Below are 12,760 nucleotides of genomic sequence, written 5' to 3'. Positions count from 1 at the left end.
TTTTCAACATTTGGAAATGTTTCAAAGGTAAAAAATGTAAAATTTTTGAAACTCTGAAAGCTTTGTTTTGTTTTTTAGAAGATTTCTGAGTTTAATCTGAAAATGTTTTTTTTTTCTAGCAAATTTTCAAAATAAGAGTTTCCCTTGTCTTCTCTAAAAATTTAGAAATATTTTGGCAGAATTTACTTTTCCTTCTTTGATTTTTAAAAAATCTGCAATAGCCCTAATACTCTGTCATATGATCTACATGCTTCCACTGTCTTCGCCATCTTGTTGTGGGATCAGCGCCCGTCTCCACCCTGTGCAGGTTGAATACCAACCAGTGACGACTGGTCCTTCAAAATTCAAATGAACTAAAAGTTTATGCTTTAGGGAAGAAAAAACAATATTTAAACATCCATTAAATGATACAAAAAAAAAACTCCAAAAGGACAAATTTGCTTTAAAAGAGGTTTAATGAAAGGTTTTTTGTTTTAAATCTTAGAAAGTTCAACCGTTAATAATGCTATCGCACAATCAGAACCTGGAGCGTCACAGTTTTCCCCTTCAACATTCCTCACTTGTTCACATAAATCTTTGTGGAAGCCCTCCATGGGCCATTCAGTGGTTAGACAATATTCCAGGGGTTGTAGAGGAGTGTGCATGAGTTAAAAAAAAACAAAAAAAAACAGTCTATTAAATTACCAGGGGACATTTCACCTCCTCATCATGTTAAAATTTGATATTGCTAACAGATTTTAACAACCCACATGCTTTAAAAGAAAAGGAAGAAGTGGGCCAGCGTTGTTTGGAATACTTTCGACTCTTCGACAGAGCCAAGAGGGAATCAGGCGCACCTGCATGTTGGAGTCCATCCATCCACCTACAGCAGATCCTGCTCGGAAAAACCAAAGATACAATATAATATTGTATTCAGAAGTTTGTTTATTTATTTTTATTTGTTTTAGTATTTGTGTATATATAAATATGACTCTCCCACAACCTGGAAGAATATCGTTTTTTCACTCTACACACAGTCTGCAAGCATACAGCAAGAACTAGCCGCTTTGCGCGTCAACCCTTCACATCGCCGGATGATTCTCAGTGCAGCATGCAATCAAAAAGGTGCACAATAAGAAAAGTCTTCAGCTTCATCGCTCTGACCCTCATCATCAACATCCACCACAGACGCCCTTTGGTTTTTTTTGTTTTGTTTTGTTTTGTTTTAATTCAGGTAATTCTTTATGATAAGAAATTAGAGCAAAGATTTCTTTACTACGTTTTCTCCTAATAGATTCTGCATTTCAGAGCATGCCAAAGGATTTTTTTTTTCTTCTTCTTTATAGTTTCTGCATAGTGCCGGCTATATGAGCGCCGCTGAATCTTTTACAATAGAAATTGGTATGTACAGGCAAAAACAGACAAAGCAGATCCAGTGCTGTGTACTCCCCACCCCATAACCTCCCAGCCCTCAAAATATGTACAAAAACAGGACCTGAACCTGTTGGAACTCATAAAAAGTCAAACAGAGCTGAAAATTAAAGCTCACCGGGACGGAAGAGCCAAGAGGGTAAGAAGGGTGTAAGAAGTGTTCTGTGGGCTGAATGATCAGCATCTATTATTACTTATATTGTATTCCATTGTGGCAATATGCATTCCAAACATGCATGTTCTAGGCCTCATGAAAGGAAAACAACCACATTCTAGTTTGGAGGTCAGAGAGAATATACATATTTCAGGCCACTAGGTGACTTATTGAATATTAAACAAAGTGAAAGCTACAGTTACGGGGGAGCATCTGTGTACTGTTTAAAAATATTTCCATACACTTAATCATATGTACTGAACTCCATGTCATGGCAGAATAATGGTGCCGTCGTGGGGAAAAGTATACTATTTAGAGTAAAAGGGTTTTTTTTGTATCAGGACATAATAAAGTATCTGCATTGTTTAAATAAACTATTAAAAAATGAAAAACTAAGCGACAGTTTAAAAAAAGTCCTGTTGTTCAAAGCCCTTGTTTAATTGATCATCAGACAGTGATGTCATCTGGAAAAGCAGGAGTTTTAGCAGTTTTTCTGTTCTGACCACAACGCCAAGTCAGAAAGGTATCAGCAATGACCTTAGAAAAGCACCTGTATCTGTCCAACGGGGGAAAGATGATCTTCTCACCACTGTGTAGTAAGGAAGATTCAGATTTTAAATTCTGACTCAATGTTTTTATTGTAATTATTCTAGTCATAGTAATAGTTTTTTTATTTAAATAATCTGCTTTATTGATTTTATTGTGTTCTCGTCATGTTGATAGGTTTTCCATTTCCTGCCTGTGTAGCACTTTGATTAAAAGTGTTCTTTGAAAGCATTAGTTGCTATTACGTTTTACTATTATTGTTCCTAAGTGGACAAAAGATTTAAGACACTGACAGGCCAACAATGGGCAAAGATTCAGCTCAAAGTCAGACTGTGCAATTTTTTTTTATGAATCTACAAAAAAAACCATCCCAGAGCTTTAGCTCAGACTCCACAGGCATTGGCTTATTTAATAAATACTGAACGGTTCAATATTTACTAAGTAAGCCGAGGCTAATGTTTTGAAAGTTAGCAAAAGCTCTAAATCATGGGTCTCAAATTCCAGTCCTGGAGGGCCGCTGTCCTGCAGTTTTTAGATGTGTCACAGGTACAAAACACTGGAATGAAATGGCTTAATTACCTCCTCCTTGTGTAGATCAGTTCTCCTAGCCTTGCTAATGACCTAATTATTCTGTTCAGGTGTGGTGCAGCAGAGGCACATCTAAAAGTTGCAGGACTGTGGCCCTCGAGGACTGGAGTTTGAGACCCCTGCTAAATGAAAAAATTAGCTCTTGTATTAGCAGATTAGCTGAAGTGTGCCCCCTGCTGGTTGAACTTCAAAGCAAAACAAAAAACAACTGAACAAGTTTTTTGTTGTTGTACCCCTCCAGGGGGTCGTTTGTGGGCTCTAGTGTCCCTTATATGACAGTAGGCTGACAGGAAATGGGGGAGGAGAGGAGGGAAGACATGCAGCAAATATCGTCAGGTCCGGGAGTCGAACCCACGACGAGGACTGAAGGCCTCCAAATATGGGTCGCGCTAACCGCTACTCCACCACAGCACGCTAATGACTGAACATGTTTGACTGAATCAGAGAACCTGTCAGCAGAAAGCAGCTCAACAGAGAAGGAAAATGTTGGTTTGCAAAGATAAACTGAATAAACTACAAATCTTTTGAAAAAAAACTTAATTCTTTGGGCAGATGACAGTAAACAACACAAGAACCATAAACTCCACTACAAGATGTTAAATCTACGGTGGATTTTTTTTTTTTTTTTACAACTAATTTTCTTTTTTATACCAGTGTAGAATTACATCTAAAGTTAGATTTAAATAATTTTAGAATGTGATAAAAATCCAGATGATTTTTATTTTGTCCTGATGCATCAAAAACCTTTTGAGCATAACAATGCATGGTTTTTATTTACCATGACGGCATTGAAATAATAAACACAGCAAGCACTAACGTACATGAGGTGGTGGTGAGGAGTGTGTTAGCAAAGTAAACCAGTTAACATCAAGCAGCTAGCTTCAGTAGTTAGAACAAGTCAGATTTGGACAGCTTTGGGCTTCCATGATGTGTTCATTCAGATTTACATACTAGAACCTGGAGTCAGTTTCCACACTGGAGCCTTCAGATTCTCACACGTCTTCCTCGTCACGTCTTGTCTAGTTATTGCGACCTCTGCATTCAAATTGTCCCATTCCTTTTTGTTTACTCCTTCAGCTGAGTCACGTGTGGGTTTAAAATGTCAGCAGTGATGGTTGGTTACAGCATTCCCTTGCTTTGGTTCAATACTAAAGTGCACTGTTACAAAGCATAACACGAGCTGCGCACAAGTGGACATGGACGACGACCTTTAGGGAAATGGCTCTTACAGGTGTTCATAAAGTGATTCAGTAATATTAACGTTAAATAATACGCACATCAATCACCTCTGTTCATCAGTATTGATTATATATAGAGAAATATGATGCGTATGTATACATTTCAGCAACATGAATAGAGTAACGAGAACGTAGAGCGCCTAACGGGTTCCACGAAGAACATTCAGGTCCTCCAGCTCTTCATATAGCCGAGACAAAATGATTTCAGTCCTGATTCACATGCAAACCAAATATATCTACCACAACAAATAAATTAAATAACTTAGACAAACAGCAGAGTAACAACTTCTCAATACTTCGTTAAAGGGGAATTCTGCCAACGATGAGTTCTGTTAAAGTGTCTTGTTTGGTTGATTTTGAGTTGTTGGACAAAGGAAAACAGGCACCCATGACATGACTGACACATTCCTGAGTCTTCATTAAAACATGTGCGCCGTGCACAAGAACATAAAGTGCAGAACTTTTTTTCTTCTTTTTCCTCTTCCAGACGTACTCAAGGTGCTACAGGTCAGGACTGTTTAAAATACTATTGCACTTCGCCAACACTTTTCCTTCACTCTTCAGCATATTACAGCAACAGAAGCTTAATCTGTGGGATTTTAGATCAGGGAAGACAATTCGGTGATGAGATAGGTGTTTATTTTCCTTCATCCTAAGAACTCAAAAGTTAGCATTTTATTTGAAATATTTCACGTGATCCCCAACACAAGGTTGAGGTGTCTGGATAAACGCCTAGACTTCACCCAAAATACGTCATGATCAACGTCTGATGCTCCGGTGATAGTTTTTCATTTTTACTAAACCAGCTAAGGGTCATAATGATATGCCTGATGCTGCTAACATTTAAATATTTTCTACACGTCATCTTCATCATACTTACTGCTTTGTTGTGTTGACCACATTGGATAGATGAGATACCGTTAAAGACAGGGAGTAAATGCCCTGTCTCAGGTAGCCTACCATGTACAAAAAACCTTGTTAGCATCTAGACCTTTTGTCTCGAACTCAAAAAGGGGGTCAAGACGGACTTAAAAGAATGTTTTAAAGGGACAATACAGTTTTGTAGGGTTCTGTTGAGTGGTTATACCTGCAGCAGAAATGTAGAAAGTAGAAAATAGCTTATTCCACAAGCTAATGCCAATGGATTTAGCATTAGCTAAACTGGACCATCCTAAACACCTAGTATCAAAATGCCAGAACACGTCATGCAACTTATATTTATGTTTTCTAAACCTGTAAAATGGTTTAAGATTTGAAAGGTTATCAAGATGGGGTTCTTAGAGGTGAAGCAACATCTCATCCATCCATCCATCCATTTTCTGGTCACCCTTGTCCCTAATGGGGTCGGGAGGGTTGCTGGTGCCCATCTCCAGCTACGTTCCGGGCGAGAGGCGGGGTACACCCTGGACAGGTCGCCAGTCTGTCGCAGGGCAACACAGAGACACACAGGACAAACAACCATGCACACACACACTCACACCTAGGGAGAATTTAGAGAAACCAATTGACCTGACAGTCATGTTTTTGGACTATGGGAGGAAGCCGGAGTACCCGGAGAGAACCCACGCATGCACAGGGAGAACATGCAAACTCCATGCAGAAAGACCCTGGCCGGGAATCGAACCCAGGACCTTCTTGCTGCAAGGCAACAGTGCTACCAACTGCGCCACTGTGCAGCCCTGAAGCAACATCTCACAATATTAAAGTTTGTGTATACAGGTACTGGCCTCGGGTGGCTTCTTTTGGCACCCAGGTATGAAGGTTAGTGTTATTGACCCTTTGCACGTGACGTCACCCTGTTCAGAAAGCGACCCGCTCCACCATGACGGACGTCAAACAACCAATGAGCTTGTTAATTCCTGTAAAGATTGTCAAAAACAGACAGTTGGTAGCCTGATAATATAGACTAGTAATAGATAGCAACCATCAATCATAAGGACTGGCAGTCCTTGTTTTATCTGTGGATTTGTAGTGAACACTTTTTATGAGGTAAGAAGATTAACGTTTATACACTTAATAAAGATGAGGTAATATTAGTAAGATGTTATCTAATATTGCATTTTGAAGAAGGTATGTGTCTAACCATTAGTAAGCGTGAAGAGAATGCCTCACCATCAGGTAGCCTACCATGTCCAAAAAACCTTGCTAGCATCTAGACTTTTTGTACAATCTGGGAAATGCAGTTTATGACATAGTGGTATGGGGCGTGAATTCAGGCAAAGTCTGCGTTTTTATCAAATCAATAAACACGTCAGGAGGGAGAAAATATGAGTCGGTTTCTAAGCCAGATATTCAACTTTTGTAAATAACACTCTATGAGGCCCAACTAGGTGTGATACTTCTACAGACAAATTAACTTAAGAGAAAACAATCAGTTCAATACTCCCATCCTCACTTCTGCTTTTCTTCATTCTCCTCAATGTGATACGTTGACGAAGTTGCAAAAGGTCAATAGTTGCTGAGACTTATTTTGAACAAAAAGGAAGTAGTCCTCATGTTGCTCTACTGTTTCAACACAGATTTCTTGTCAGGCTAGCTGACAACACTTGCTTCATTAAACAGAGCAATTCCCTCCACATTTAGAGTTTATGTTAGAACGTTCTGGATACAAAGTCAAGAAAAGAAATGGCGAAAAAGTGACAGACCACATACAAGTGATTTCTTAGAACTATGAGAAAATAACTGGTTAAACATTGGCCATTAGCATGTGCTAAGTCTAGTATCAACTTCCGGGATGGCTAATGGTGCTGAACTGCCCAGTTTTTAATTAATTTGAAGAGAAAACCTGAAACTGCAGTGTATGGACTTAGCAAGCAGCCAAAAGGTAGAATCTGTAGAGGTACACAGTCAAAAATGAACAGCAATTATTTTGGTTATTTAGCTTGTCATGAGAGGCAAAAAATGGGGGTTTCATATTTTTTAAGTCATATTTTCACCATGTTATTTGTTCATTTAAAAATATCACCATTTCAACCTAAGTATTTAATTAGCAAATCGGCAAGTGAATTTGTATATTAGCTCTAAGCTATGTATTTAGCTACAAATTAAATATTTTGCTCACTAACAAAGAATTTAGTTTGTAGCTGAATATTTAGCTTGCTAGCTTGAAATTAAATAGTTTGGAGCTAAATATTTAGTTTTAAGCTGAATATTTGGCTTTGAGCTAAAGATTTTTGCTTGTATGCATTTAGCTTGCTAACTAGATATTTAGTTTAAAAGTTTATCTTATAATAGGCTAAATAACCAAAGTTACTGCTGTTCATTTTTGACTGTGTTACCTTTACAACCAGTTCCCCATAAGCAGGGAATGGAATATTCTACACAAATTACAGATTCTTTAAAGCATACTTGTGATTTGTGAAAACTTTCACTTTGTATGTAAAAATAGGGTGTATGCTCAAGAACATTAGGCTCCAAAATAAAGTAAGTGGTATCTAGAGATGCAAAATGAGGAAAAAAGCAGCATACAGATGTTGACCACACCTCTCAACCCACCATGTAAAATGGTGCCAAAGCAGGCAGACCACCGTAACCGAGATGTGTGTTCTGCAAAGCAACATTGAAGGGGTTTGTATTTCACATACCAAACCTTTCATTTGTCTTTTTCAACAAGGCATCATTCATCTGCCTTTGTCTGGGGGGAATAAATAACCAACAAGAGAATCCAGTGAGCCTCTACCATGTGTTGAAGCAAACACAGCAAACTCTGCATGAGACGAAAACAAACGCACACCGAAAGCCTGCGACCGGACCCGAGCCCACACACAGCAGTACCGCACACGCAATCGTCTTCTTCTAGCCAGTGTTTGCATATTGTACTGTACATTGAATAATGGCGCATTCGGCTGGTCGTTGTAAACTGGCAAACTCGTATACTTACTTATGTACAAGGTAGAAATATTCAGGGTTTGCGTGCTTGAGGTGAAAACAAAAAAGTAAAGAGCAATAAAATCTGAGGTAGCAAATTCAACAATGATAAACTAGAATTCCTCTATGCATGAGCTTTTAACCGGGCATCAGAAATCGCTGCTGACTTTGTCACTTCTCGTACGATGATGATCAGGTGACCTTGTTAAGGCCACAGCTCATACTGAAGTTCATGGAGTTGCTTGATGAAGTCTTTAGGGAGCTGTTTTGGTATACCGCTCTTATGGAAACCGCGTAAGTTTGCCAGTTTACCTGTTGCTGACACAACCCAAGCATGCCACGCGTGTTCAGCTCTCTAGCAAATGGGTACAATGTTTACGATAGGGCAGCTGATATGTTCTTCAAGAGAATTCATGGCTTGTAACCCTCCAGTTCCCACCCCCTGAGGTGTGGACCAGCCAATCCAGTGTGCTCTCGATCAGAGTATAAATTAGAACATTAGCTCCACCTCTTGGGGGGCAGAGGGCGGGACATCAAGGGGACGGAACCAATGACAGAATGGGACAGCAGGATTCCTGTTAGGCCAGCTAACACTACAATTCAACAACCAGTCAGTGAGTTTATCGGAAGCGCCTTGGACATATATAGAAAGAATAATCATCGTATCAAGGTTTTCAGTGCAAGAAATGGCTACTTTTTTGTTTGTCATTATTTTGTCCGATGTTGTCTTGTTCTCTTCAGTCATCCAACACTGGAAACAGCTGTAAAGGGATTCTTCTATAACTTAGTTGTCTTTTCAGAATGACTGAGAAGAAACGTTATCCTTAGCGACTGACTGAGGGTTTCCAGACCGGACTGATTGGGTTAGAGACGGAGGTTCCCTCTCTTCGGCTTGTGGTTTTGGTTAAAGGTTGTACCGCTTTGAAGCTCAGAAAGCTCAGGATGTTTCTTGAGAAGAGACTCAAAGACAAAGACTGTGGCAGAGGGAAAGGTTCAATACTTCCCTTGGCCCCTATCATGGCTTTACTCTGTCCGAAAAGGTGAGTAGTGAGCGCCTGAAAGGGTTTAGGTCGTAGATCCAGCTGGTGTCTCCGTATGGAACAATGGATACTTCTCTTCTTCCCTTTTCCTCCCCATTCTCTTAGCTTCCCCCTGGGTCAGAGCCATGTCTTTGTGGTATCTGTGAATCCAGAGGTGTCTGTGGTTCTTGAAGTGAAAGCCTTCTTTGGGTCTCAGCGTCCATAGGCAACGCCTCCGTCCCTGCAGCCGGCTTCGGTTCCACTGATGCAAAATTCAATCCTCCTGCTATACTTGTCTCCGCATCTGCAGCAGTCCCTGCAGCCATGGCTCCAGCCCCGCTATCAAGCTGGAGCGCCAGCTCCACATGCTGCCCCAGGCTCCCCAGGGCAGAGGATTCAGGCTGATCCTGGTTGGCGGGGATCAGAGAGGAGTCTTCAAAGTTCTGCGAGTCCAAGATCTGAAAGGAAAAAAATCTGAATGTCATAACAATACTGCAAAGTGTAAGGCTTTGGGATCAATTAGGATACACGTACATGCACCAATGTCAAACAAGACAGTCGTTCAAGTTCACCAGGAAGTAGCTATGGTCTAATTTGTGACATTGTGTCTTATATACCATAAACTTTTGACTTGCAGCTGTAGTATGCTCCTTGACCAACTCCTAGCTCTAGTTCAGAAACGTTCTTAAAAATCCAAGTATTAAGAATGAGGAAATCAGCATCAAAGCAAAGGGTCTAACAGAAGGGTTTAGACTTACTATATTGTCATTGAACAAAGATACGACAGTGAATTTGGCAACAAAATGTCTTTGAGTAGCCAAGCAATGACCAGTAACTTGCACCAATAACATTTTTATATATCTATATGTATTTATAGTGACACCTGTGGTTTTTCAGTATTTTTTCTGTGTACTCCAGTAGCCAAGCAACATCATTTTATTGCCAAATTCACTGTTGTATCTTTGTGCAATGACAATAAACTAAGTTCAAGTCTGAACCAGTCTTGTAGACCCTTTGCTTGAATGCTCGGCTCCTTGTTTATTAGACCTTTCTTTAAAATTGACTTTTTGTTTCAGAACACGAGATGGAAGTCGGATAAGCAGTTTAGCCAACATGAACTGGGGCTTCCACCCTAACCTTTCAATCAAAAGCTCACATAAAATCATCTCAGCCCAGACTTTAGATTACCCGATATTTGACGCTCTCTCTACTTGTACCTGATGCTTGATTTAAGGTTCTGTTCACACAAAAGGTCAATTCAGATTTTTTTTTCTTGTTTTGCTGGAATCTTTTTGTGGTTGTTCATACTACAACATTAATGCACTGCAATCAGACCTGTGCGTGAACGGTTTAGGACCACTGTATTGGTCAGAGCTGGTGAACCCTTTGATCACCTGATCCTCTGTTGAGGATCACCAAAGTTCTTAAATAGTCATTCAGAGAACAAACTTTTCACTCGTGTTCACTGACTTTTTGGGACAGTCATCAAAACATTATTGTCAATAATCTGTGATTATTTTAGAAATAATAATAAAAAAGCCTCACCTGTGATAGAGAAGCCATTGTATCAGGAGCTGCCCTGTCTCCTGGTCCAGAACCGGGGTACGGAGAGGGCTGCGGAGCACAAACATCTTGTATGATTTCTGTCTTTACGAAACTGAAAGAACTGAAACTCCTTTGTGGACCAGCCACATGTTGACATGGCGGCAGTGTGGTTACCTGAGGAGGTGATGAAACAGCACTGTAGGCAGGAGGAACCAGGGCCATCTGCCTCTGCAGGAGCTGCATGATCACACCAATGTCTGCTGACATGCGGCTCTCTAACCTGTCCACAGAGAGGGACACATTTCCACTACATTGTCAATTCTATAACATAACTGGACTTCCATGGGTGACAAAATATTACTGACAATATAGTGATAAAGTGAGGGGTCTTTATTTAAAGTCAAAAATGAACTTCAAATATTTGGGGTTTATTTTTCAATCATATTGTAATCAGATTATTTACCCATTTATAAATGTCACAGTTTTAAACAAAATATGTAGCTAGTAAGCTAAATATTTGGCCTGAAACTATATATTGAGCTCCAAACTATAAAGATATCTCCAACAAGCTATAAATATAACTCTGAACTAAATATTTAGTTAGCAAGTTAATTATATAGCTTCTAGTTACATATTTAGTTAGCAACTTAAATATTTAGCCTGTAACTAAATACTTACCTCCAAGCTAATTATTTATTAAGTAAAATATTTAGCTTACAAACTAAAAGTTTAGCTCCAAACTGACAAAAAAGAAAACACAAACTAGTTTAGTTTGTGTTTTCTTTTTTGTTCTATGAAAGACTAATTAACCCAAATAATTGCTGGTAATTTTTCACTGTGTAACTTCACAAATGGAATCCAATAGAAATAACAACTTGAAGCAGGACGACTAACACTCTGTGAGGCTGAAACTGGGAAGTTTGGAAACAGCAGATCAGAGAAGTTGCTTTGTCCTCAAAAGTGGAGCTAGGTCCACCCAGGCGTTGTGCACAGCTCAGTGTGCACAGCTCAGTGTGCACAACGCTGAGCTGTGCAGGATTTGAGAAATCCTTTAATGGACATTAAAGGATTTCTCAAACATGCATGAAAGAATTGGTACAACTCCAGATACTTTTTTTCATGAGGGAATAACATTATAACATCATGTAAAGCTCAAAATAGTCCATTTTACACAATACTGCCCCTTTGAGGATGAACTTGGTTATTTGTGGTCTTGCAAAGATTTTTTGGACAAAGCCAAAGCAAACTGACCTGTTGAGCTGTTTCTGCAGCAGGTCCAGACGTGCGTCCAGCTGGCTGCGCTGCTGGCGGCTCAGGCTGTGCAGCGGCGTGTTGAGAGGCGGGGGGGAGGCCAGACTGCAGCTGGGCACCTCCTGGTACTGACCGCCTCCTCGACTCTCTCCCCAGAAGCTGAAGATGTTGGACACGCCTGAGAAAGCACCTGATTTAACGGAGTTAATGGACGTTGTCAGAAGGATAACAGGTGGTGTGTGTGTGCGTGCGTGTGTGTGTGTGAGGGGGGTTTACCTGAAAGGGCGTTGCAGGTGTTTCCAGTCTTAGGGTCCCCCTCTGGCTCTGTGGTCTCACTGAAGCTCCGGGGCGGGGCCTGAGCCTTCGGGGGCTCCAGCAGTGCGGGCGGGGGGGCGAGGCCGGTCAGAACAGGCTCCTCCCCCTTTCAGAGCAGAACCACAACAGCTCACAGTCTGCCCATAGCACACGCTCTATCCAAAACCACCACAAACACAGAGTGGAGTGATACCTCGTCACCACTGGAGTGAGAAGACACGGAGCTGCGATGCCCCTCCCACTGCCTCTTGGCTGCCTCCTCCTTCTCCCTCTGGCTGCTGACCGCATCCCTCTGTCTTCGCCGTGACGATTTGTGGGATTTTTTATATTCTCCGGCGTCGGCATCGTCTGCACAGAGGAGTTCCAACATTCGCTTAAGTCCCTACGTCGTTTCTCCACGTGCATTCTGTTAAGTTGTTCATTTTATTTGGGCTGTTTGTGTTGTCCATCATTCAAGCTGCTTTTTGTTCAGTTTGCTTCATTAAAGGCCTTCAAACAACAGCTGAGTTTCTGTTTATTTACATATTAATCAGTCATATTCAATAAATTTGAATGTGTGTCTTGATGAGTCTCGTTTGTCAGATTAAAAGAACCTTTTGAAAAAAACCTATAAGCAGGTATTATACAAACTTTTCATTAAGGCTACATTTATGTTTTAAATGTGTTTTATTAATGATCAGTACAAATGCATGCCACACTATTCAGATTTCAATCTTTTTTAATATTAAAATTTTTGTTTTACATTTTATAATAGCTCATGAGCTTTTGGCGACTCATCACATGAAATCCCAATAAAATCCATCACTGTTCACAAGGGGAAAAAAACA

The 12,760-nt window shown here is 40.3% G+C and overlaps 1 protein-coding gene across 1 annotated transcript in view; it reads right to left on the bottom strand.

The window, feature by feature from the left end:
- Positions 1 to 5,641: 5,641 nt before the first annotated feature.
- Positions 5,642 to 12,760, bottom strand: part of kcnh2b (potassium voltage-gated channel, subfamily H (eag-related), member 2b) — a 197,827-nt gene continuing 190,708 nt past the window's right edge. Inside the window, exons 17-22 of the mRNA XM_028005324.1 lie at positions 12,127 to 12,281; positions 11,895 to 12,039; positions 11,619 to 11,808; positions 10,542 to 10,647; positions 10,368 to 10,436; positions 5,642 to 9,280 (exon numbers count right to left, since the gene is read on the bottom strand). Of these exons, the coding sequence (XP_027861125.1) occupies positions 8,945 to 9,280; positions 10,368 to 10,436; positions 10,542 to 10,647; positions 11,619 to 11,808; positions 11,895 to 12,039; positions 12,127 to 12,281 (1,001 nt within the window). The 3' untranslated portion in view covers positions 5,642 to 8,944. The remainder of the gene's footprint in view (positions 9,281 to 10,367; positions 10,437 to 10,541; positions 10,648 to 11,618; positions 11,809 to 11,894; positions 12,040 to 12,126; positions 12,282 to 12,760) is intronic.

The sequence above is a fragment of the Xiphophorus couchianus genome, chromosome 21, assembly GCF_001444195.1.
Source record: "Xiphophorus couchianus chromosome 21, X_couchianus-1.0, whole genome shotgun sequence".
NCBI lineage: Eukaryota > Metazoa > Chordata > Actinopteri > Cyprinodontiformes > Poeciliidae > Xiphophorus > Xiphophorus couchianus.
This window is presented reverse-complemented; position numbering and strand designations above follow the sequence as displayed.